At 40.0% G+C, this 26,969-nt stretch overlaps 3 protein-coding genes across 3 annotated transcripts in view; 2 read left to right on the top strand and 1 right to left on the bottom strand.

Moving 5' to 3' along the window:
• The first annotated feature begins 269 nt into the window (after window positions 1–269).
• LOC106653439 lies at window positions 270–25,040 on the top strand. The gene is made up of 15 exons (XM_014372883.2): window positions 270–540; window positions 633–769; window positions 1,195–1,441; window positions 5,465–5,581; window positions 5,676–5,905; window positions 6,112–6,321; window positions 8,223–8,436; window positions 10,328–10,650; window positions 10,727–11,099; window positions 11,217–11,532; window positions 12,083–12,258; window positions 13,112–13,251; window positions 21,654–21,814; window positions 24,156–24,439; window positions 24,543–25,040. The coding sequence occupies exons 1-15, from the start codon at window positions 351–353 to the stop codon at window positions 24,914–24,916; spliced, it is 3,492 nt and encodes a 1,163-aa protein (XP_014228369.1). The 5' UTR covers window positions 270–350; the 3' UTR covers window positions 24,917–25,040.
• Window positions 16,804–18,364, bottom strand: LOC111694456 (zinc finger protein OZF-like). The gene is made up of 3 exons (XM_023462792.1): window positions 18,307–18,364; window positions 18,119–18,233; window positions 16,804–18,051 (listed from the first exon to the last, which is right to left on the bottom strand). The coding sequence occupies exons 1-3, from the start codon at window positions 18,339–18,341 to the stop codon at window positions 16,945–16,947; spliced, it is 1,257 nt and encodes a 418-aa protein (XP_023318560.1). The 5' UTR covers window positions 18,342–18,364; the 3' UTR covers window positions 16,804–16,944.
• A 1,297-nt stretch (window positions 25,041–26,337) lies between the features above and the next one.
• LOC106657369 overlaps window positions 26,338–26,969 on the top strand; it is a 103,746-nt gene continuing 103,114 nt past the window's right edge. Inside the window, exon 1 of the mRNA XM_014378855.2 lies at window positions 26,338–26,909. The gene's annotated coding sequence lies outside the window, so the exon portion shown is untranslated. The remainder of the gene's footprint in view (window positions 26,910–26,969) is intronic.

Below are 26,969 nucleotides of genomic sequence, written 5' to 3'. Positions count from 1 at the left end.
AGGCGAATAACTTTGTTTGTTAAAATAAAAATAAAAAAATTCATTTTTCTATCGTTACCGATGTCTCGTTAGTTTCGATATTTATTCATGGGTGAATTTACATTTCTAGAATAATCAAGTAATTGTTTTATTTATTCAAGTGGTTAATTGAAGGATTTGAAACTAACATAACTTTTGAATCTGAAGTAAAATCCTTTTAAATTGAGCGTGTATTTTTGCGCATGTTTTTTTATGCTTCTATGACCATGCATTTTTGATAATTATGACAAATGCTATGAATAGATGGATCATCACTTTGCAAGTACAATTCAAAATTATTATTGACTCTTTTTTTCAGTAAAACATATATTATGGGCTGTTCAGCGTCTTCTAATACCAGCACAAGCAGTAGTTACCACAATTATGGTCTCGAGTACCACGACAAAAATGTCAACGGCAGCCCAGGCTTACGGCTCATGGCGAGCAAGCTACATTTCAAGCTCGAGCAATTGGAAAAACTCAATCATTACTTCAGCGAGATCGCCAAATCTGATTATTTACGTGAGTATGATTTCTTGCAATAAACTCTTTGCTGCGGATCAATGATATCGGTTTTGCTTACCGATAATTTTTCAAATAATTTTATTGATCAGCAGGTCCTCCAGACGTCATTTCTGCGGAAGCCACAGTCGAACGTTTAGTGCAACGTCTTGTAGCTGGTGTAGGCAATATCGATCGCAGATTTTCTTCAGCTTTTCTCGTTTCACTTAACGATCCACGAAAAATCAAGGTATGATTTGTGCAGCCAACAGTTAATTCATTTCATAACTTCATATTACTCGTATATTTATTAATTATTATGCTAAATTGATCTTAAATATTTTTTATATCTTACAATTGTGAGAAATTTCTAAAACAAAGCGAGTGCTTGAATAGATAAGTATTGAAATAATTTGTCTCGTTAGATTAAAAATATGTGTAATAAATTACGTATTACAGAAATAATTAAATAAATTTAAAAAACAAGAAATACAAATAACTGTATAAAAAGAGAATAAAATTGTAAAAAAAAATTTTATTTTTTACATTATAGAACATTTACAAAATTACATACGTAGCTTTTACATACGTTCTTAGTTTATCAAAGCATAAAATAGATTACTAAATCTAAATCACATTCAGTTCCCCCCGTACACTTGTAATTCGACTTTGTAGCAACTGAAATTCGAGTATCTCTTTCGACTGGACGCCCTGTCGTCGCCGTCGACGTCGCTGGCGAATTCCATCGACGAGGTGTCGCTGTTTCTCGAGGAAGACACGGGACTGGCGGGCTTCGCGAGATTGAGATTGCGCAGCGGTACCGGCGGACCCTGGACCGAATTCATCGGCACCGATGGTCGACTCAGGCGCGATCTCATAAAAGCTCGAGTCGCTGCTCTCCTGGCAGTCGCGTCGAAACATGGTATTTAATTACAATTTCTTATTTTCTCTACGAATATCAACGTTTTAACGACAATATTTGCGATAGACTCCCTCTAAGCCGAATCCCTTTAAGCCGAAAAGCTTTTTAAGTAAAAAAAAAAAAATTTGAATGTCCCGTGAAATCCGGTTTAGTCCAGAGTCTACTGTGTGTGTACAATTTCACGTTAGATGTACAAGTGTGCGGGGCTGAATTGTGTTTCGACGTGTGCACGCTTCAGTACTCGGTCTCCCTGCACAGCATCTTACAACTCCTGCAGTACATTGGATCGGGAGGCATAAAAAATCTTCTCGTATAGATCTGCTGTTCGATCAACCTAAAAGCTTGGTAGTAATGTTGCGTAGTTTCTGTGCTCCCATGTCTACTCGAATAACACCATGTGAAGATTTTATAACGATAATCTCTTGACTTTGGATCACCTGAACTCTTGAGTCTCGTTTCAATCCCTTCAAAAACGCATTTCTGGAATGTTTCACCACAGAAATAAGTAAAGACAGTGTCTAATAGCGGTGCCGAGCAAATGTAGTTTTTCAGAAATTCAGCTTCCATGAAGAAGCAGTGGCTGATACTCAAGAGGTTCACAGATCTCGGCAAGAACTTCAAAAAGCTCCCGGTTATCTCGTGCAAGCCTGCCAACCGGACTTCTTCAAGATTCGTTAAGTACCGCAGGGCTATGAGGTCTTCGTCGTGGATGTCCTCGATGTGATACAGACTTAAAGACTTCAATTGCTTGTTTTTCTTAAAATAGTCGACCATATTGGGAAAACAGGAATCTGGGAAGTTGCCACCTACTATTTTCAAAACGGTCAGATTACTTAAATGTTCCCAAAAATTTAACTCTGTGCTTCGGCACAATTGCGTCAATTTTAGTTCCTTCAGTGACGAAATACGTTGAAATTTCTGTAATTAAAGGAGAGGGTTCAATTGTTAGATTGTACCACACAAATTTCCTCTTTGAGCATAATGGTTTAATTTATAATTATCAGACTTATACAGTTGCACTTATCAGAGAAAAAAGACGCTCAATCATCGTATAAGTCATTTATAAAACGCTCACTTACATTAGGCGTAGAGACTTGAATGAATAAAATTGCCTAATGTTTACGTTTGTTAAATTTACGAGCCAAAAAGTTATCACATTTTAAATTTCAAATGAAGAAACTGTTGGTTTGAATAATTTCGATATTAACTTATATCAACAATTTAAAATTGAAAAATGTATCATTTGAGTTATATTCGAAAAAATTCGCGTTTCGAGGAAAACCATCTCATCTCAAACAGAAAAAATGCTTACCTCAACTACAGATGTAATGGGACTGTTACTATCTATGTTTGCCAAGTGAAGGGAAACGAGCGTGCTCGGCAACAAATCCAAGAACTTCATTATTTCTTCTTGTCTATTAAATTGGATAAGATTGCTGCATGCTAATTTTTTTAGATTGGTTGCTTTTTTGAAAATCTTTTTATAATTTTCAAGACTAATGGCAGGTATTACAGGACACAAAAACAGTTCTCTGAACTGTGACACGCGTTTCAATAAAAACGGAACGACGTACTCTCCGGGGGCCACAAAATCCCAGCAAATTCTCTTCAAATTCTCCGCTCTCTCTTCCAACAGCTGGAATATTAATGGGCCCCTATTCCTGCGTATACGTACGGCATTCCCGGGATTAGTGATATTGTGATCAGCGAAGCACAAGCAAAGTTCTTTTAAATATATAGTGCTCCTCTCTAGTATCCTCAAGACTATATCGTCGGTAAGATTATTTTGGGCGAACATAAAGTCCATTAGGCCCTGTTTTGTAATGGTGTTCCACGAACGTATAGAGCAAACTTGCCAATGAGAACATACTATAACAAAATGATTAAAGTTTATTAAGACCCTGACTTGAGTTGTTTTCTACTGAAACTTTTGTCAACTTCTGTACAAATTCACAAAAGTTCATAAAAGCTTAACATATTCTATTCAAAGTTAAAAATTACTTTAAATTAATATAGTATATAATTGTACTATCTAGGTTCTAACATTAAAAAACAAACTTTTATAAACTTATATTAAAAATGTATGAAAGTTGAAAAAAATTGCCAGAAACCATTCAGTAAGCTCGATCGTGAAAGAAACTCCATGGCTCTGTAGATTAGTTGTATACTTATATTCATAATCGCTGCCGATATTAGATATACCAAAGTGTATATCGCCATATTATTTTCTTTCACTATATCGGGCTAACTAGATATCATTTTCGCTTATTTTTTTACCTCTCTCTAATTTGATACGCTCATTATAATGAAGGTATCTGAATACTTCAGCCAAACAATCTTCGTGTAACTTGTTGATAGGACCTGAACTATTGTCAGCATTTGCTCTTGGCGATTCATCCGTATTTTGTTCGGCCCTCGATTCCAAGTCAGGCTCATCTATCGCCGGCTGAGGATTTTCTTGTTTATCATCATCGCTCAATGTTAAATTACTAATCGACTTCGCTGTTTGCTCCAGTTCGTCCTTCGACATAATTCTGATTTTTCTTAAAAAAGAACAGTTACTTTTTAATTATGTCCTCAAGAATTTCCATTGAAATAACGGTTAATATTGATAAAAAAAAGTAATTAATAATCGCACAATTTCCATAATTCAAAAAATATAGCTTGGCCTAGCGAAGTTGGTTTTTTACGAGTCGCATCCACATTTTGTGCCTTTTTTGCGCATGGGACATTGAGCATTAGTTTTCGCCAACGCATTTTTTTCTCAAAAAATTATTTATGAGCGAGTATCGTATTCTATATTTTCATAGTTTAAGAGTAACATTTAAATTCTTTTTTTTATTGCGCAATCTATTGATTCTAAATTAATAATTATTTAATTATGACATGGACTGATGTCAAGGAGCGCGTGTCGCGCTTGGAATGGCATACGTACATAATACTGGTTTGTCGCCTAGCGAATAAATTAGGTGACATCGATTAATCAAAGTTCGGTACTACAATACGCGATCCCCATATGCTGGTTTATCTAAACAAATCTATTTTGCGTGATTACAAAAGGACGCATCGGTAGAATCCTTTCAGAAGCGAGAGAAGGATTGTTTAGTATGTAATAAAACGTACCTTGAAAACTTGAAACACCTGTCGATATAGTTTTTGAGCAAATACGATCCAAAGTGGTAAATTTGATCGTTTATTGAGCCGCAGGAGGACGATTATACATGAACGCGCACATGTAAATAAACGAGCGACTAATGGGCGTGCGTAAGCGACTGAAAAACTTTCGACACCGCTATGCGAAAGAGGGAACAGAGGGCGCATTGTTAGTGGCGCCGCGATGAATTTCCATAAATAAGCATTCTAATAAAATTGAAGAAAATCGTATATGATTGAGATTCGTAGTTGAAATTTGATGTCAAAAACCATGTGGAAATTTTAAAATTCTTAAAAATTAATAAATAACTACAAATTTCAAATATAAACTTGTTTGAATCCTTCAAACAAAAAAATATCGAAATTCGTCATATTATAAACCAAAATATCTCTTAAACAGCTAATTGGTTGATCATTAGACACATTTTGTCAGTAATGTTTGGATGAAAAAACTTAAAAAATTCATATAAGTGAGAAAAATACATGCTTCATTGTGCTTAAATTATTTCTAAAATGTATCTATTGGTCAGTCGATTGATCCATTTGACAAAAATTTATACTACAGTTTCAGTTAATAAATACGGGTTTTCCCATCTACTTTGAATTCCTTATCTAATTTTATATTCTAAATCATTATTCAAGTTTTTTTTCATATTATTAAAGCCCTCCACAAAAGTAGAACAATATTTAAAATTCAATTTGAGCCTTTGCATAAGCTAGAATAATTCATTTAGAAGACTTGAATTTGAGTAAGTTTTTCCTTTCAATGTCTACTTTGAAAATAGTGAATTTCTTTCTTTTGGCCATTACAAGTGGATGTGCTTTTGCTCACATAAAAAGAGAAAAATGACCGACCGATTATTTGCCTAGGCGCAGCCAACGGGATCGACGAAAATCTATGCATCACTCCTGGTCAAGTGGTCGATGCCAACGTCCTCGACAAAATTTTAAAGCAACCTCAGCACTGCCGAATATTTTATGGACCAGGTATGCATGATCGTTATGCGACCAATAAAAAGATTCAATCGATCTTTGTCAAACTCTGTATATATTTGTCTGTGCACGTACATCTCGATATTAGAATCGAGTCTACCCGAAATGAGCGAGCATCGCGTGGTCATAGTGGAAGACGAGAGCTGCATCGTGATCAAGATCGGCCTGACCGACCCGAGGAGCCAGCAGTCGATGGACGTTCGAGTGCGTCTTCTGATCGGCGTAGGCGTCGACTCGTGGCCAGTTTGCGCCGATTATCCTCGTCGCGTGCCGCTGCATCACTGCGACGCCTTGCTGCACTACGAGGCTGCCCAAAGCGTGAGTCCATCTTATCATTTATAATATAAATGATGTAAGTAACGGACCGCGGCACACGGAAACATCTAAGGCGATTTCTGTGGAGTATACTCTGTATTTTATTTACGTCGCAGTGAACGATATATACCCTGTGCATCGTGCATTATGCAATGTAGGTCGTCGTCTTCGCCGTTGCTAATATAAACCGCGCTTGAGCCGGCTTGCAGGGCATGTACGTGGTCGCCGAGGCACCGCAGCAAACTCTTAGATGCGAGGACCGCTCGAGCTTGTGGCGAGTCAGGCTACCCGCAGCCGAAACGATTCTGCGAGGACATTATTCGGATGAGAGCGTACCTGCCTTAACCGAGGCCGCCCTGATGAGAGTTCTGGAACAGCTCAGGGGCGAGCGCCATATCGATTTTTCGATACGCTGCAAGGTAAGTCTCGCGCGATTCTCATCTTTCACGCCGCGCCGCACCTGCACGTTATATTATATCATTAAATTATTAAATAGTATGGATTTTAATTAAAATACGTCTCTCTCCGCGCGTTTAAATTTATGTATTAGAAAATCTGATTTGTTGTCGGGCGCGCGCACGAAATTGAAGAGGGTCTCACCCTTTTTTTTTTGCATACTCTGCGGTGCTCATGCTGCGAAAGACTTTGAATTTCATCCCCGCGCGCCGCCGCTGTGATATATAGGAGATAGCGCAGGATCGCGCAAGTCGAAGAAAGCAGAGAGAGACACGATCTTTCACGCGAAACTTCTTTTTCAATGACTAGTAGTAGACCGGGTCCCGGGATAAGCGCAAGTGTAAGGAAGATAAAGAGAGCCGATTCGTTTTTTTCCGTTGAGTCAAGGATTCGCTCTTTGTCACCGAGCGAGCGCGTGTTGGATTGGCGTTTTACGCCCTTCCGCGGGAGCTGTTTATATCGCTCGCGAGCTTACGCGAGGCAGGAGCTTCGCGGAAGTATAATACTACTACACGCGCGACTCTCTCTCTCTCTCTTCTAGCTCATTTTTCCTTTTGTAATAGAAACAATCATTGCTGGAACTATATAGAAGAAATACAACCCTACAAGCGCGCGAGGCTGCGCGCGCGTTTAATTTTTTCAAAAGGAGACGTCTGATGAAAAAAGTTAAATTGATCCGCGAGATTGCAATCTGCGCCGCGCGCTGCAGCAAGGCTTCCTTTACAACCCTCTCCACCCTGCAGTGTTCGAGAAGCTCTGCGCCGAGAGAGAGAGAGAGAGAGCCAAACAACAAAACTCTTTTTCTCTTACCTACATAGCTTCTTCTGATTTGTCATTCAACTACTACTACTACTACCACTACTAGTCTCGGCTGCTGCTCGAATGCCGTTCGCGAATGTACGCTTAAATTCCTTTACATAAATCTACAGAAGTGCACACCGTGAATCGGAGCTCTTTCGGAGCTCCTCGCGGAAATAATTGAATTCCTACCGTTGTGTAGCCGAGCTTTACCCGGGCGAGAGAGAGAGAGAGAGAGAGGAGATGATTACAATGATGGAGTTCGACGCGAGGGAAAAAAATTCCCCCGCGTTTGTGAAATACTATTCATGATCGCGATGGTCGTCTCTGTCGCACGCGCGCGCTATCATAATTTATTTTTTTCATTTATTGTACGTATTGATTCGTTGATGCGAGCAAGAATTTTTCAAATTCGCGAAATAGAATGAATCGTTGAAGTGTAAAAATTTAATATTTCATAAAAAAATCTAAATAATTCGATATAAACAAGACATAAATATTATTCTTTTATACTCGGCGGGGCAGTAGTTCGCCCAAGCGCGACAATTTTTATTTCGTCTAGTTTCTCGCGGACACGCACGTTGTCTCTTTCTCTCATACTTTTGTATCGAGCGCTTATATATCTGTTCAACGCGAATGAAGAAAGCCGTACGCGTATATGTATACACACTGCAAACATACATTCGACACAGAAAATCTGTATCGATAGGGCACGTTCAGACGCGCGATTCACATTTTTCACTTCTCTTCCACGCGCCACAAACATTGTTCCGCTTGCGCTCTGCGCAGCCCCTACCATACCAGACTCATGCTATACAGCAGTCCCTTACATACATATACAATATATATAAAATATATACATTGCTTCTTCGGCCGTCTCATATTGATTTACGATTCACTATCAAAGAGGAAATTGAAAGGAAAAGAAGAAGAAGAAAAAAAAAATAATAGAAGTATTCGATCGATTTCTCTGCTTCTCTCTGTTTCATGTTGCTTTTCTTGTGTGCCTCGCCGCCGCCGTCGTCTTCTTGATGTACCACTACTACCACTACTGCTGCTATAAAAGGGCTCGTTGCGATTGGTGTCGCGTCACATCCTGAGGACCATCGAATTGTGGTCACTGGAGCGCATGGAACCGGATCTTTTGAGAAATTGGGCACCCGACACTCTTTCTTATCACGTTCTTTGGTCTCTGGACGAGCTGCTTCGCAGCCTCAAGTGCCAGAATTTGAGGTGCTACTTTCAACCTCGCTGCAATCTAATGCTTCAATGTACTCGAGGTACGTCGTCGTCTAAGTGATAAACATAATAATAAAAATAAAATAATACTCCGGATGCTTCCCACCTTGATCCTAGCTCGTACAAGCCATCGAGCAGTAATCCTTTTTTTCTCAGCTTTTTTTCCTCCGCAACTTTCGATATCATATACACGATACAGCGCGCACAGCTCGGCGCTTATCTTTTTCTTTTTGTTCTAGTGGGTGTTTAACGTGTCAAAGGGGAGACTAGAATTTGAGATTATTGATATCGCTTGTTGAATGCGCGCCTCGTAGTCGCGCGCAGACGGCGCGCAGTTTTCTATCTCGAGTGTTCGTCGATGCACTCGTGGCGCGTACGGCACGTAGTACTTGGGCGGTATATGGGACGACAAAGTGGAGTAATGATTGGATTTTTAAGCATCCAGAGAGAAAGAGAGAGAGAGAGAGAGAGAGAGAGAGATTTTATCGGGTAGTCGTTGGTGTCCCCCGAACGTCGTTATAATTCAATAATATAATAACGTCGTTATATTTTTTTTTTCGATGATTTTTAGTCGCGGAGCCGAGCCGCGCAACGACCCTGAAAAAATGCCTAGATCGCAGTTTCTAGCTCGGATATCCGTCGAAGCCCGAAAGTGCGTGTCTAGGACACTCGAATGTCGAGCCCGAAATGTAATTGTTATCCGTCGGTGCGGTCGCGCATATATCGCTTATATCTATATAGACACTGCGTGTGCTATAAAGCTGCCGACCGCGCCATTAATTAAACGACTTGCTCGACCGTGACTAAACTGAATCTTCGTCTCTCGCGGCGGCAGCGGCAAATTGTTGTGCTGCGCGTGTGTATATATGCGGGTGTACACCTTCGTACTCACACGCACGCACATGTGTGTGTAGGTACGTGAGAGCAATGCTCGAATTTGGGTAAGTTCGCACAGTACCTATCGTCTAAACGATGTGCTACATTTCGAATTCCCTATCTCCGTCTCTCCATGCTCTCTGTACTGCTGCAAGCGTACGTAGGTAGGTGACTACCAGGCAGTTTATATCTACGTTATACCATTCGCTGTGCCGCCGTAGCTTTTCGTGTATACGTATATACAGATGTATATAGATAAAGAGAAAGGGAGGTCAGATTCATTCAAATGATTTATCGTTTCATTAGATCGTGGTCTGGGCGCGCACGGGAGGTGAATCTGTTTCGCTTTATATATTTACACTTACTTCCCGTAGTACCCCCGTTTGCCTGCGTAACAACTTTCAACGTTATTATATCGAACGTTTTAATACGCATACGTGCACGCCATGCACTGCGCGGGTATAAATACAAGGTACAAAGGGCGTATTAGTAAATATTTTCTAAACAAAAGAAACATTATATAGATAAAAAATAAAGAGCATTTGTGCTTTGACTTATACAATTATTTTTACTTTTTCACTTGCAGGTTTACAAGTAAAAAGGTACTCGCCACCTGGCGGTAGATAATTCAAATGTTTTTATCCTATCTGAAGTGATTGATAACTGGTATACATTTGAAAGCAATTAAATGATCAAATACGATAAATATTCATAACATTATTGTGACAGAAAAATTAGCAAAACAAGCTCATTAAATTTTAATGCATTTTAAAATATTTTGAATGGTTATTTTTTGGTAATTAGCTATTCATCAATAATTTCTACCAGGATATGATTCATAAAAAATCTACCAAGATGATAATGAAATGAAAAATATTCTGTCCCGTTTCAAAGCAAATTATACACAATAAAATAGAATTTTACCCTGAACTAGTTCTATAAAGTCTCATTATCCCGTGATCCTATTCTCTGACATAATTTCTTTCGAGTAAAATTTTTAATTCGAACGTTGATATAATCATTACTCATAACGCTTTATTGCTTGCAAAAATACAGGTGGAAAATTATTCTCCGACGAGTCTTACTCCCAGGAGGCACGCATAATCGAGTCGTATCTGCGGGCGGTGCATCTGTACTCGACTGAGTGGCTGTCCCTGCAGCCGGAGCGCTGCCTGTCGACGAGCGAGCTGCTCGAGCAGTCGCTGCTGGTGCGCTGGCGTCGAGTCGTCGCCACCCTGCCGCGATCCAGCTCCGACGCGCAACAGCGCCGCGGAACAACGGCTGCCGGCTGGGAGGAGGCCTACGGGACTCGTCAATTGCAGTATCTCGGCTGCGTCATCGACCAGGTGCTGCTGGCTAGAAATTGCACCCTCTTGCAGGTCGGTTTTTGCTATGTTTTTGTATAGAAAATTACTGCACTGCGATTTCTAAACGAGATCCAATTAACAAACGCAGAAAAATAGCCCCGAGCGCTACGAGGCCATGTTCGACAACGAGTGGCTGGACGTGTCGGAGAGCACCGAGAACCTGATCTACGTGCTGCGTCTGGTGCTGAGACAGGCGAAGGATCAGATGCTGATCGCTACTGCGGGGGCGACTGCCAAGCGCAACAAGAAACGACGTCGACGCCGTCTCGTCGTGCTGCAGCGTAACAAGCGCGCCGTGCCCCCAACGAAAGCCGAGCGAACGGCGAGCTGCGCCAAAGCTTATTTCGAGAAAGCCTGCGATATGCTCGTCGATGTCGTGAGGAAAGATCGCGACACGGCGTACCTGGATTTGGATGATCCAACTATCATGGCTAAGGCTTTGCTCAAGTGGCTGTATTTCGGTAAGCTGCAGCATTTATAACGGGCCATTAGCTTTTCCTCGCCTCTATACGTATCCTTCGATATACATATTTCAATGCGTCGTTAAAAAATCACCACTCGACTCTATCTGCGCGCAGGCATGAATCAGGACAAAAAAGTGCTCGCCCCGATGCTGCGCTCGCATCTGAACAATCTGTACCACGCCACGCTGGAGCTGTGCTGGCATCTGGAATGCTGGCACAAGCGACGAGAGGCGTACAATTCGGAAATGCGCTCCCTCGGCGCCTACTGCAAACTGGTCAGCTCGAGGGAGATGTTGCCCGCTAATGGAATCGTTGATGCGCTCTCCAAGGGCTGGCAGTGGGCCGACAGCGTGGCCCGGATGATCGAGCGCTCGGTCAAACAAGGAGCTCGCTTGCGACTGATTTTTGTTACACCCGAGCGTGTTCTGAGGTTCGTTGATTTTCGACGTGTCTGTGTAACATTTTAACTAAACAATTCGAGATGATTCGAAAACTTTTATGAGTTTGAATTATCCGTTTGAAAGTAATTTCAATAAGATTGAATTTGAAAAAGTGAATATCGATGAGGAAGGTGGTGACTCTTAAGCTCTGGACCCTGGTAAAAATTATGACCTAATGCAAAAATGACTATTAAAATTTGTTGATATATTATGTATCCTTTAATTGGATTGTTTTTGACTAATTTTCTATATCAATGTTGTAAGAAATATCAAGCGTATTTAATGATCCAATTGTTTCAAAAACTTTAGACAAGTTTTTAACCACTTAAAATACGATACATATACTTTAAGTGTCCACCACTAGATGGCGAGTAACTTACTTGTAAATCTGCAAGTGGCTAAGTCAAAATAATTGTATATTAGTCGATATTTGTGTAAGCACTTGGTTAATAAAAAAGTCAATTATAGCTTTTTGTTTTTACAGGTTTAATTTCTTTAAACAAGAAAAGTTATTATGAATGTTTTATTTTTACTTCGCAGGTATCATATGAAATTTGCCAATGATCAAGAACCTAATTCATATGAAATGTGGTGTAAAGCCAGAAACATCGGGAATGTTGTAAGGCGTTCCAGTATGGCTAGAACGACTCTTTTGACAGCCACGGATACTCTTCCCGGGCTCGAAAGTCCGTTACATCAAAATTATCATATCAAAGGTAACATAAAACAAATAAACAATGACTTTGTATAAAAATTTTCCTTTCGTTTCAACGAGAATTGGTAATGAACAACGACTGTCGAAAAATCTCAAGAAAAACGGCAAGTAGTTTTGTTCCGTACATTAGCGTTGGCTCCGATTTGTGTCACTGCTCATTTTATCCGATCCTTTTTAGCTGCGAAGCATATGCCCATTTTTGCCAGGAGCCCTTTCATACGCGCGTGTATACGTGTAAAAGCTCCATTGAGATTTATTTGCTTTACGTGATGTCGTTAAGGAAGCTTTTATATCCCACTGTGCGCTCGGCGCGTTCGAGCCTCGAGCTTTTCGTTCCATGGCGATATTATATATATAGATGTATACATGCTATATACGATCGTCGGATGCGCTCGCGAACGAAACAGCGGCGTAAAGCTGCCTCGTCGGGGTATTTATGTTTTTCTAAAAGCTCGCGCAGTTATTACAACGGAACGTCGATATACTGTGTCACAACAAGACCGCCTCGAGACGGTTGCATTACCGGCAATGTAAACGGGTTTATTGTATCTGATTAAATAACATTTGACGGAGCGGAAGAAAAATAATAATTCATGATTGTAATTGAAAAGGTTTCAAGAACTTAACGGTACCGATTTTTTTTCTATTTCTTTAGGAAAAGATCAAGTACCATAACAATAATAGTTGAAATAAATATTATCTATAAATTGCAACATAAAATGTCAATAATCTTTTCTATTGACATAAATGAAATACGTTGAAAGCTATACGCATAATACCCGGAACGAATCAAACGATCGCTCGCACATTTTATGGCATCCAGCTTTACATAAGTATATATGAATTACCAACAGAATCAGAAGCTACGGATCACATAGCCTTGAGAGATTACAGTCCTTTGACGCTGCTCGTGCAGTCCACGTCGAGACGTCGCGGTCGTCAAAGGGGCCCGGGCGGCTTCGTTCCAGCTTTGGTGAGCCTCAACAAGTTCCGGGTGAGTTAACACAACCAGCAGCTTTATACTCTCTCTCTCTCTCTCTCTCTCGCTTTCTATGTCTCTCTACGCGTGTATATAGTACTAACGACAAGCTCGAACTATATACTATTTCACTTCGTAGCCCCGGTGTAGAGTACATACATACGGATACGCTTGTCTTTGGACTTGGTTTGTAGCGCGCTGACAATGACAATCGCAGATCCTGTGCAATGTTTGTACGCGTGTAACAAAAAGCCTCATTATATGTAGCTCTTATTAATTCTGCGATGTTATTTGCTCTTTCGCGTGGTTTATAGCTGTATACGTGCACGTACCTCGAATACTTACGGTTATTGAAATTTAATTGAGGAAGGCATGTGGCATTGTTACAATATTGGACTAATTCGATGGAATTGGCTTCTAACGTATTTTAACAAATAGATACGCATATAGAAAATCAATATTTTGCATGAATAATTATGAAATGTTCGTAGTACTTATTTATAAAAAAAATATGTAGTTTACAACTCAGTCGTAAAAAGTTTAATCAATCAACAACGTACGTACAACCATTCGCGTCAATGAGAATACTTCAGAGACGTAAAACTAAGGAGTTGGCATGAAATTGCCGTAAAATAAGCAGAGACATTTAGGTGTTTTACGTTCATACAATGTACAGATATATATAATTTTGTTCTGTAAGGGCTGGTTTCATTTCATAGTGGTTTGAGAGTTCACAGCTCTCTCCTTCTTTCGCCCTGCACATAGCTATATACGTATATAGTTGAATCGAGTCGCTGTTATACCCATTCGTCTCGGAGTCGTCGACCGTCGTGAAGCTGCGAATGGAGATCCTTACCCCCTTTTCGTGCTTCCTAATATATATCATTCGTATGTATATACACGCTACACGTATAGCCTACAAATACATTTTGCTCAAGCAGCCACAAAGGAATTGAGCGAGCATAATGGAGCTTACGCGTGATCGTGACGCTGTGCTCGGTTCAACACGTTGTGGTTTTAATTCGCTTAGAAACTCTCTCACCCTCTCTCTCTCTATCTTTTGCTACGTTGTACATTAATTTATCTGTGCGTTTGCTTAATTAATTATATTCTCTGATTCCTCGGTTTCGTTTCCACAAAATCAACGAGTTTAAATTGGTTCGAACATTCTGACGAAGACAACGACACTACGCTGCTATTCGTTGGCACGACATTTTTGTTGAAGTTAATGCACTCAGTTATTTTTTAAAAAATGGTAATATTTTATCGATAGTATAATTATCTATTCAAATTGATGATAATTTGTTAACAATTGTAAAAGAATTCGGTAAAAAAAGAAGAAGATAACATTGGATTCAATCATGATATACATTACTTTAGAAATGAACATTTTGAAAATAGTCTTGTGAACAAGTACATTAAATTTGATACACCTTTAGTTGAGGCGATTTTTCCGCATATCATAAGTGATAGTGATACCTTTATGCACCCCATTCATGTGGCATTGGAGATGGTCCTTTTTCTTAAATTTTTTGCCGCAAATATCACATGCATGTTTCACATTACTATGAGAGGTATTGATGTGTTTATTGAAACTTGTCCTTTTTGAGTATTGTTTTCCGCATAAATCGCAATCATAAGTGATTTTATTATGCACCGAATCGATGTGGATTTTCAGATTAAATTTGTGTGTATATGTTTTTTTGCATAAATCACATGTATACGTGATACCGTTATGAATCACATCAATATGGTATTTGAGATTGCTCTTATGGATGAATGCCTTTCCGTATGTACCACAAGTATGTTTGATACCACTATGCACTGAATCAATGTGAACTTTGATACCATTCTTCCGTATGAATTTCTTTTCACATAAATCACAGTTATAAGTGGTTTTACTGTGTATCGAATCGATGTGGATTTTGAGATCACATTTTTGTGAATATGTTTTTCCGCATATACCACATGTATGGGTGACACTATTATGAATCGCATTGATATGGAATTTGAGACTGCTCATGCGAATGAATGTCTTTCCGCATAAATCGCATGTACATTTGAAACTACCATACATCTCATGAATTGAATGGATGTGGATTTTGAGGGCACGTTTATGTGAAAATGTCTTTCCACAAACATCACATACATGTCTAACACCATTATGCATCGCATCGATGTGGGTTCTGAGATTATTCTTGTTTGAGAATTTTTTTCCACAAATATTACATGCAGGAGTGATTTTAGTGTGCATCGAATTGACGTGGGCTTCGAGATTTTCTTTTTGAGAACATGACTTTCCGCATTTCTTACACGAGTGGCCGTTAACATGGAATGATTTGACAATCCTAATCAGATTACCCTTATTTGAGAAATTCTTTTCGCATATTTCACATAGGGGAATCGGAGCATCATGCAGAGTACCGATGTGTTCTTCAAGGTTATGTACATAACCTTGTTGTATAATTATCACTGCCTTTAACATTATGGAGGTGATTCGTAGAATTATCTTCAATTTTCTTAACTGTTAAAGAATCAATGTTAGGCTTGACGTCTTCACATTCAACGACTACTTCCACTTCGTTATCAACTTTACTCTCATGATTTTCTTCAAATTTTCGAAGAGTATGGATCTGTTGGAAAATTAATCCATATGAAAATTTTTATCAAAAAATAACTTTAAAACTAGTGAATATAGTTATCAACATTTACGGAATTTTCTTGTGGACGTAATAAGAGCTCAAAGTTTTTGAGATCAGGTTTCTCGTCAATCATTTCACCGCCATTTTCAATAAGCAACGTATCACTGGATTCCTCTTTTACTCTGAAATAACCCCGATAGGATTAAGTATTTGGTTGTAATGTTTGTATTATTGATGCTGAGCGCAGCAAAGTCGTACACATTCGATATTGCTAATGTTCGATGTTTTACTCTAACTGCGATAACTCATGCAGGCATTAACCAATCAATCCGAAAATTTTACATAGCATTCTTAGGGTGTTGACGGAGTGCTGTATACTTTTTCAGCAAAATCCGTGTACCCTAATATGCAAAAAATGCACTTTTATGCAATTTTGATTTTTGCATCAATATTCGTGTGTAAATTTTGTAATATATATTTTGTGAGTTATTTATGAGTAATTTTTTTTTTGTATACATTCGATATTGCTTACTTTTGATGTTTTATTCTAATTGCGATAACTCATGCAGAGATAAACCAATCAATCTGAAAATTTTACATAGCATTGTTTTGGTGCTGATGGAGTGCTGTATACTTTTTTAGAGACATCCGTATATCTTAATATACAAAAAATTCCTTTTTATGCAATTTTGAGTTTTGCACCTCGCGACATCTCCACTTCGAAAAAACGTAATTTTTGTTTGCGATCGGTCTTACTTGTGTATCGGTATTTAACATTGTACTTATGATACGTATATATGATACGTATTATATGTCGTGTTTTGAGTACCACTATACTGAGCATAACATGATTGTGATATATAGTATAATTATGTCGTGTTTCAGTTAACATTGTACCGATGAGAATTATATTATATGTCGTGTTTTGAGTATCACTACTGAGTAAAAATGTATGATATGTTTATTTATTATATGATAATAAATAAATATATGTTAATTTATGATATGTTAATTTATTTATTTGTCTCGAGGTTTCATCATTTTGCGCGGTATTGATAGGTACGTTTTAAGATCTTTCGTATTGATCTCGTGCTTGGGTATTACCTTCATGCACACTTTTGACGTGTCTGCATAAATATTTTCTATGTTTAAATTTTTTTCCGCATAAAACACAAGTGTGATCAATGTCTTCGTGCTGCGTTTTAATGTGAGTTATAAGACGATCCTTTTGAGAAAATGTCTTGCCGCCCTTATTACAATAAGTGGTCTTATTATGCATCAAATTCATGTGTTTTTTAAGACTACCCTTTCGTGTGAATGTCTTTCCGCACACATCGCAAGTATGTGCCACACCTTTATGCATCGCATCGATGTGAATCTTAAGACAAGATTTTTGTGTGAATGTCTTTTCACATATACCACAGGCATGTTTAACACCATTATGTACTCCATCGATATGGATCTTGAGTTTAGTCTTCGTTTGAAATTTCTTTCCGCACACATCGCAAGTATGTGCCACACCTTTATGCATCGCATCGATGTGAATCTTAAGACAAGATTTTTGTGTGAATGTCTTTTCACATATACCACAGGCATGTTTAACACCATTATGTACTCCATCGATATGGATCTTGAGTTTAGTCTTCGTTTGAAATTTCTTTCCGCATACTTCGCAAGTAGGGGCCATACCATTATGCATCGCATCGATGTGACTTTTAAGTACTCCTTTATGTGCGAATATCTTTGCACATATACCACACGTATGTTTAACACCATTATGTATTGAATCGATGTGGACCTTGAGATTATTTTTTCGTGCAAATTTTTTACCGCATATATTACATGGATATTTGGTACGATTGCGTGCCTTATCAGTTTGGGTTTTGCGTTGACTATTTTGAGCAAATGTTTTTTCATTTGCATCAAATGCATCACTGAGTTCACCATCCAAATTCAATTCCTCTTTTACTTCGTCGACAATTTCTTCTTTAATTTTCTTTTGAGTCTGATAATCGCAACTATTTTTCATATGCTGCCATTGATCTGGATAATCGTCCTCGATTTTCTTGACTACTAATAAATTAATGCCCAGCTTCTCGTCCTTACATTCGAATTCTATTTCCAAATCGTTATTAGGTCTAGAATTTTCATCATTTTCACGAAGCCCATAAATCTGGAAATGAGATTAGTAAAAATATTTGATCAAAATATTGACTAAACAGTCCCACATCAACACTTACTAAATTTTCTCGACAAAAACTCGAGAATTCGTCATTTTTAGCATCGCATGCATTGTCAATTATCTTATAATCTTCATTTTTAATTGGGGAAACATCATCTAGTTCCTTCTTCACTCTGCAATATTCCCAATAATATAAAGTATTATGCCATTTTTTTTTAAATTTCATTCTCACGAAACAAAAATTACCTGACATCAGAGTTATATACATCACTGAAGTCCATGTTTATCACTCGGAACTTGATCAACGACTAATTGTTTTATAATGATGTTACACATCGAGCTAGGTAACATAAGTGTAATAATATTTACAAATCGTGAAATGAAAGTTTGAGAAAATTTATGTCAACAGAGACACTCTAAACTTGTCATTTATTATTGGAGAAATTATACTATTGATCTCGTAATAAACAATTAGCCATTTTCTTTGAATTGTATCTTATTACAAAGAAATTATAAATTATTGAACACTTCATGAATCGAGCTGATGATGTGTCCTATACTTCTTTTCGCATAATTTTTTTCGACGCGCAAAATATGAAACAAAGTTAACTACAGTCGCATCTATATCATTTACCATTTTTACACAACGAGCGAATATCGTACATCTATGTAATCTATGTGTGATAAATATGCATGGTTAGTCATGTAGTAAAATATATATCTATATATATTGTCACGTGGGCACACCGGTCCAGCTTAACGTGTACATACAGCTCTATATGTGTTGGCATGCCATGTGCAAATTCCTTTGGTCGCAACGTTGTAAATACACGCTCAGCACAAAACATCGATAAGTGAAATCTATTTCGTACGTGCGAATTACGAAAACCTGTATTCATATATACCTATACTAATGTACATGTAGGGAACATCAAACTAAAAAATACGCCCTATTTTTGTGTTCTACTTCCAATTATACCAATAACGATTTTAACGGCTTTACCAAATTAGCTGACACAAAAAACTCATTGTAACATTGATTTATTATGATACTCATTGAAGCTACTATTATTAATTTCATACGGCTGAAACAACTATTATAATGATGTCGTATGCTATTTCGTTATTTACCATTCAGTCGCTCAGCATTTTGCAACTGTGGTTGCCACTAGTTTTATTCTCATAAAATCAAAATTACCTGATATGAGGGTTAAATATATCATTGGACTCCATCTTTCTCACTTATGATATCCTTGACAATTTATCTTTCCGCTCCGTTCGAGCGAACTACACGCTAAAACTGCAGGCAAAGGGTACAGAGAGCTGTATAGCGTGCTTATCCTGATGTGTACGTCTTGTGTAGCATGCATGACCTCTCCGTGTGTTGCCCGGCGCACTACGCTATTTACGCCCAAGCAAATCTGTGAACGAACCAAAACTGAGCCATTACAGTTATATCATTGTAGAAATGACATTATGTATCTCGCATCGAATGAATAGTACATTTTTTATCAATGATACATCAATACGGAAAAATGCTTCTACGGTGCGTACTAAGAAAAAGCTAGGTTTTTCATATTGACATTTGAGTTATTTTATGAATATAATATACTGTCCACGAGAAAAACAACAAATTGAATTTGAAATGAAAAATATTTTGACTGAAAAATGGAAGAAAAAATAAAATAAAAATAAACTTGCTCAATGAATTCAATCCACAATTACAAACTCCTACTTGCCAAGAAACAAAATAATTCGGAAACTCGGATTGTCCGGACTATTACAGTTGAAAATTCAAACTCCTACTACGTGGGATTAACTGAAAAATTAGCGGCTCTTCGGACCTGAGGCTTAGTTGATGCTATCGACCAACTCCTACATTTACCGCGTAACGCGGCTACCGGCCCAAGGCTAATCGGACTTTTACTTCGCACATCCAATCGTCGGTCATTTTGGCAAACTTGCTCCTCGTGCCTCATTGAAATTGGATGGCTATCCTTGCTAATTTTTTTAGCCGTGTCGTGAAAGTGTCGATCTGATTTCGGATTGACTCGAACTCTCGTCGCATTAATTAATAAATAATATAAAAACATCTTCAATCGGCAGAGAACAGTTGCAAATGAAAAAAAAAATTTTTCAACTTTGAGATGGTAAAGGTATTTAGAAAGACTATACTTGGATTTCGGTTAAAAACCCGGCGGGTGGATTGTCTCTGAGTGGCGCTCAAAATGAATGAAAAGGACACTCGAGAAATAAATAGGATCTGACGAAAGGAGAGTTGAAATAAGATATAGAGAGAGTAGAAGAAACAGAGAGAGCGAGAGATGGGTCCAAGCAGCACAGAGATAAACAAAGAGCAAGCGCGCCTCGGAATCTAAGGGAATTCTTTTCGCCAGTACGCCACAGATTCACCATTTCCACGCAATCCTTTTGAAAAACTTTATCCAGTGGGCTTGTCTCTTCTGCTTTTCAACGGTATATAGCTTAAGAAGAACAAGAAGTAGTAAAGGGAGTGAAAAGGACCGACGTCCTCTTAGATACACGTATAAGTAGCGCGCACACACACCCACGTACACACAAAACCATAGAGCCATACTATCCTGCATATATTACTTTTGAAGCTAGCAAGCGGAAATTTTATCAGCCAACACTGAGTTATATTTTACGAAAAGCCAAAGGCCTCTCTATCTTGAGATATTTCAATTAGCAAGAGTGAAACTCGGACGAGCTTCTTTTTTTATTTTTAAAAATTAAAACCGTACGAGCTTGCGTGCGCGAGTATCGCCCTTTTTCCGAGTGACATTAATTTGCACTGATTTCAGGTCGAGATTTTACGTGAGTCGCGATATAAATATGCGCGAGGATAGGTGTGCGTCGTGGCCCGCTGCTACGAGAGTCGCTGCGCGTATTTTATTTAACGAGTCGAGTTATACGAGCCCTCGCGGATAACGCCTATACACGGAGTCTCAAAGGACTATTCGTTCGCTCCTACTTACCGTCGTATTCGAGCCAATTTAACGTCGGAAATAATAAATGAACTAGATATATTATACAGGTAATAGCGGCAAGCTCAAAAAAGAAAAAAATTTTATTTGTTTCGCTGAGCATCGTCTGTAACAGAGAGCCAGGTATTTAATTGAGCTTTGCATGACGCGAACGACCGATGCGATGCCGCCGCGTCGACAAGAACTCGAGGTACAGGAAGAGAAAACAGATGTACGTGTACGGGGATTGCGCACGTATAGAGCAGCGCAGCAATACAACGGGCATCGTCGTCCCTCAGGTGATGACCGACGCAACGAGGCTCTTGGGACGATTTTGTATCGAGATTTTGCACTTGTCCGGGGAATTACTCCGTAGTATTTGATTGCATTTTTCAAGGATCTCTGCGCGCGTGTATTTACGCGGCTATTTCTATTGCAATTTGTCAGACGCGACGGTTGACCATAAATTGGCGATCCTCTAAATGAAAAAAAAATGTTTGATCACCATGTATATTAATTCTACGCCATAGTTCGAGAGCACTTATTCTTCTGCAATAAAAGTTAGGTGAAGTCCTCGTCAATTATCGAAAGAAATATTTGTTGTTTCAGGTGCTGCAAGAGGTAGCTCAAGTACTGCCGCCGGCGGAGCGCACCAAATTGTTGGACCTGACGCAGAGAGCCAAACGCGAATCGGCGCGACGTCTGCGACGCGCCAGTTGTCCCGATCCGGCTCGAGAGACGGGCCAGAATCGACAGTTGTACACGCCGAGGTAATTTCGCCTCGACATATCATTGACATTAGAGATTTTTTCTCATTGTCACGCCATGTGCATGCGAAGAGCTCGATAATTGAATAGGCAATTGTAATGGTACACTGTACGTGTGGAATAGAGAAAAAGTTTGTTACGCTGCGCAGGATTGATTTACGCTGAATTTATGGTATGCGTGTTATCCGAACGGAAATGTCGATATTGTATATAGGTGCGGCAAAATTGAAATTTGATCCGCAGGTGCGCAGCAATAGTGCAGAGAGCTACAAATTGAAACTCATTATGTAGTTCGAGCGTTAATTCGTTTCTGATAAATGTAAACTACTCAGACTGGCAATGAATTTGATATTTTTAATAACGGCATTACAAACCATTAATGTATTATAAAATTTAGCCAGAAATGGATTAACAACCACTTTTCCATCGATCGGTATGCGCACCAGCGCGAAAGCCGCCCTTTTGCAGATTGTATTTTTAAACTCGTACTTAATCGAGCGAGTCGAGCTGCGGAGCTATATTTTGAAGGGTTTAAAATAACGATAAACTCGAAACTGCCGCAGTGGAAGCTTTTCGCCGATCGAGTCTCGTTACACGCTCGTGGCTTCGATTAAATTTGTAAAATTGACAGGAATCAGAGCTGCCGTCGAACAGCTCTCTCTCTCGCTCTCTGGGTGCAACTATTCGGTCCAAGGATCAAGGATCTATATATAAGCACGAAAACGAAATGAACGGACGAGTCAAAGTACTCGGCACAATCGCAATACTACGATACGATACGAAAATCATTGTGGTTTTTAACACGGTCATTCTCTATTCCCACGCATGGCTTGGCCAAAGTCCATGGCGCTTATGGGAGGTGGCACGATTTCCATATAGTAGCAGTAGTAGTAGTAGTACTGCCACGATGATAGCAGCGAATTTTGCTTTGTAAACGCAGCAGCTGAGCTTTTGTGCCGACACAGCAGCCAGTGGCAGTAACAGCGTTGCAGCCACTGTACCTATACCTACCGCCCTATTATACACTCGTGCACTATTCTCGATTCTCGTATCTATTTGCCGGGGTCGAGCTCGCGCGCGCGCGCGCGTGTGTGTTGTATAAAGCGCAAGGGCGGGGGAGAGAGAATTTGCCTCGAACGACTGTGTGCTGCTGCGCTTTTTCCTGTACTTTCATTTCGAACCACCACGCGCGCACACTACCGCTGCTGCTGCTGCTCTTTTGATGTTGAAGGGCTTTTCTCCGGGCTCTATACTCGACGGCTAATCTTTGTTCTTTGAGCATCGTTTCATTCTTGTAGCCTGCATCTGAAATTGCTGCGCTGTGAATAATTGCACTTTTTTGCGTAAAAGGTATATAGCGAGCTTGCGCGTGCGGAAAATCGAAGGCCTCGAGTATATCCGCATCATGCTCGATGTATATTTTATTCGATTAGCGGTGGTGGCGCTCGTACGATGAACCGAAAATACTTCGGAAAGGACCACTACAACGTGATATTACAGCACGGGCGCGCGCGCAAGATCAAGTTCATCGGATAGTTAGTTATCAACTTTGGACATTACGCTCCGCTGCAACCTCATCGCGCGGCGCTCAGGTTAGAACTTCGGTGGCAAAAGCTGTATTATAACTGATAACAAACAATGATCAATAATGTCGAGGGGTTTTATCATTTCGTAGTTTACGAACGGATTATCGCTGAATACATAAACTATTTTAGCAATCATTTTAATTTTTTAAAAGCTACGCTGAAACTTTTACTTTGTAGTTTGCTAACAAATATGCATTTTTGGATTTTTTTTTTCATTTTTTACCTCGACTTTGGCGTTTCCTCGATTAATGATGGATAACTTAATATTTCCGTTCGAATTCACATTACCGATTGGCTTATTTTTCGTCTGGGATATTTTCTTGCAAAAATAACTTTCAATCGATATCTCTCTATCGCTCTGCAGTACATGCATACTTATGCTTATAGTTCCCGCCTCGTTCCATATTTCCTCGACGTTTCGTCGCGGAAATGTTCATTATCGACCTGATTTAGCACGATGTTCATACCTTCTGTAATGGTTATATAGCATAAGCAGTATTAAGCCAGTATAAAGCTTCAAATGGACTTTGTGCCAGCATTAATCGATCGTTCGCTCTCTACTGCTCTTGTTGTGTGCTTGCAGTATATTCCTTCGGATTAAAATTTCAACCCCCCCGAGCTGCTTGATTTATACCCTCGAATAATTCATTCATCTTATGGCAATTTATATGTACACGTGCACGAGAGTCGAGTCGATTAATCACCCGCGACTCAATTTTTGTTAATCTTCCTCTCTCTCTCACGCTCTTGTTCCACAGATCCGAAACAAACTTGCTCGACGAGAAAACTACAACGACGATCGATGATTATTCACCTGGAAAGAATCAGCGGCGCATCGTGCTGGAACGCCAATTACAGCTGCATCAGGAGATTTCGGAAATTCGCGATACCTTGACGAGGGGCTTGCGCAGCAGAAGCCAGCTACCCTCGGTTTGGAACGATCCGACCGCCACGATGTCTTCCTGGGGCTCGAGGGCAGGTACGCTCGGTCCGACAACGCGATCAAAGAAACATCGCGCTCCCGTCTGGAATCCCGCTCGAGGTATATTAAAAATAAAACATCGCAAAGGATTTTCTATTCGAGGAATAAATTATGTACTTTTTTTTAACTATAAATATTACATTATTTTTATACCACGACAAAGGCACGTCACCGTTGTGGAACAGCGTCAGTTGCAGCAGTACCTTTACAAAGATGCAGCAGCAGCAGCAGGATCCCAGCAGGTCAGACGAGTCAACTTTTAAAGTATCCGATAGATCTTCCAACGATAATTGGTATAGCGGTGGCAGCGCCATTATGAAAATGAAAAATGACGATGCAACTCCGGAACAATTGCCCTCGTGGGAAGTTCTCGAGCGAGTTTTGAACGAAAAGTTCAACACTTACGAGTACCACAAATCTACCGGCGCGGGTGGTGGTGTCTTGCCGCCGCCGTTCGACGACGCCAAAGATACGAGCTTGGATTACGTCCTGATTAGCAACGACACAAAGGAGAGCTCGAGAAAACAATTTTCGTAACTTATTATTATTACTAAACAAAAAAGTAACAATGATTATGCACGCGTATACATGTATAACAAAACTATTCATCATCGTGAAAACACATTAGGAAGATCTCTGTTAGAAAATGATTTTAATCACGTAACGCATCTGTACATAAAGAAAAAAAAATAAGAGTTATGGAAAAGAAAAAAGTTATCACGAACGGAGGAGAAAATAAATTAATTAACTTTGCCCATACATACGTATCCCATTATATATTCTTTCTACCATTACAGTACTTAGGCTTTTGTAAAATAAGAGCAATTAGGCCGTTTTTGCGTGCACGCGCGCGCGTTAATTCGATGCGCAAATGAGAGAATCTTAGAACTTAATTATTTTTGCCCAGTTATAGCCGGCTAAGTCGCACACAAAAAGGAAATGAAAAAAGGTCGCGGGGGTCGGAGGATGAAAATATTATATATCGTCGCGGAATACGGTAAAAAGTGTACACGCGCTTTTACTTAAACCGCGCGCGCGCGCGCCGAAAGTTATGCAAGCCAGAGATAAAGAAAGCTGCTGCTGCGGATTCATAATTGTTATTTAACCGAAAGTTTCGAGTGCTCAACGCCGCCGCCGCCGCCGCATACATACGCACGCTTTACTTATACTACTACTACTACTACTACTATAGTTGGCTTGCACCACACGCGAGCGGCTAATGACCACTTACGAGAGAGGGAGAGCGACACGAAAACAATAATGATAATAATATTATTATAAAGCGTAAAAACGTTCGCTCTCTGTGGCCTCTGAACCTGCTGCACACAGTCACACGTATAAACATACTTACGCGCTGTGGCGTTGAAACTCACGCGTTACATTGCTAGAGTTCGCGTGCTAGCTGCAGCGTAGAGAGAAAGCAAAGGAGAAAGAGAGAGAGAGAGAACACGGAACGAATGCCAGCGGCCTCGCGGTGTCGTTCTACTGTCTCGGTCACGGTAAAGGAGGGTAGAGTAGAGAAGCTAGAGCACGAGAGAGAAATATAGCACGCATACACACACACACATACACACGAGACCTGCTGTAGCAGTAGTAAAAGCAGTGGTAGTAGTAGTAGTAGCAGTATAGTAGCAGCAGCAGCAGTAGTCGCGCGTAGGCTGCCGTTATCGTATATAGCTATATTACCACTACTACACTATATAGACATTCGCCCACCGTCGAGAACCTCCCGACTATACTCCCTCTCCTCCCTCTACACACTGCTACTCTACTCTGCGCCCCCAGAGCCAGAGCCAGAGCCAAAGCCAGAGCCAGAGCAGCAGCAGCGTCCCTCGAACCCCCCTCGATCTTTCGCAGCGAGAGGGGTTAGCGTGAATAGCTCGAGGGGTGCGCGAGCGAGCGAGCGAGCGAGAGACAGAGAGAGCGCCGCGGCCTCCTCAGTTTCGCAGCATCCCTGCTACGCTTCGGATCGCCTGCTGTGTATAGTAGAGTTGCTGCGCGTACGCGACATAACCTACGTATTATACGCTTCGTGCGCGAGCTTGATTTTTATTTTTTGTTTTAGAGTGTTTTGCTACGATAGCTGCTATCAAGAGCCACTCGCATCGGTAATAAAGTGCGCGAAAGTTTTTCCCGCGTTAACTAGTTCGAGTGTGTCGTTTTCGAGTGTTCGCGTGTATTACAAGTGTGTGAGTGTGCGCGCGCGCGCGCCCGCGCGGGTCTGAATTTTCTCGGAGTGCTTCGCGTGTATACCACTACTACTACTGCAGGGCCATGTGGCCTGAATAAAATATTTTGTCAACGGGTCAAGAGTGTAAAAGTGAAAAGTGCGCGTGCTCGTTTGTTATTATTTTGTTATTATATCGCAGCTGTGCTCTAAGCAGGCACCTGTCGAGCGAGATTGAATCCTGTGCTCCGCTGCGCCAGTACATAAACATGTGCGCGCTGCAGCAGCAGTGTGATCGAAAAAGTGCGCCGATCCCCGAGAGCAGCCCATAGGTGCATCATCGTCATCGCTATATAAATAACGGTGAGCAACTCGCAGTTCAAAATCTCCAAATTGTTCGACCACCCTGTAATTTATAAGTGC

Source organism: Trichogramma pretiosum, unplaced genomic scaffold (assembly GCF_000599845.2).
Source record: "Trichogramma pretiosum strain Unisexual culture from Peru unplaced genomic scaffold, Tpre_2.0 scaffold1, whole genome shotgun sequence".
In the NCBI taxonomy this organism is placed as follows: Eukaryota; Metazoa; Arthropoda; class Insecta; order Hymenoptera; family Trichogrammatidae; genus Trichogramma; species Trichogramma pretiosum.
The sequence above is the reverse complement of the archived record's forward strand: the minus strand, read 5'-3'. Positions and strand labels throughout refer to the sequence as shown.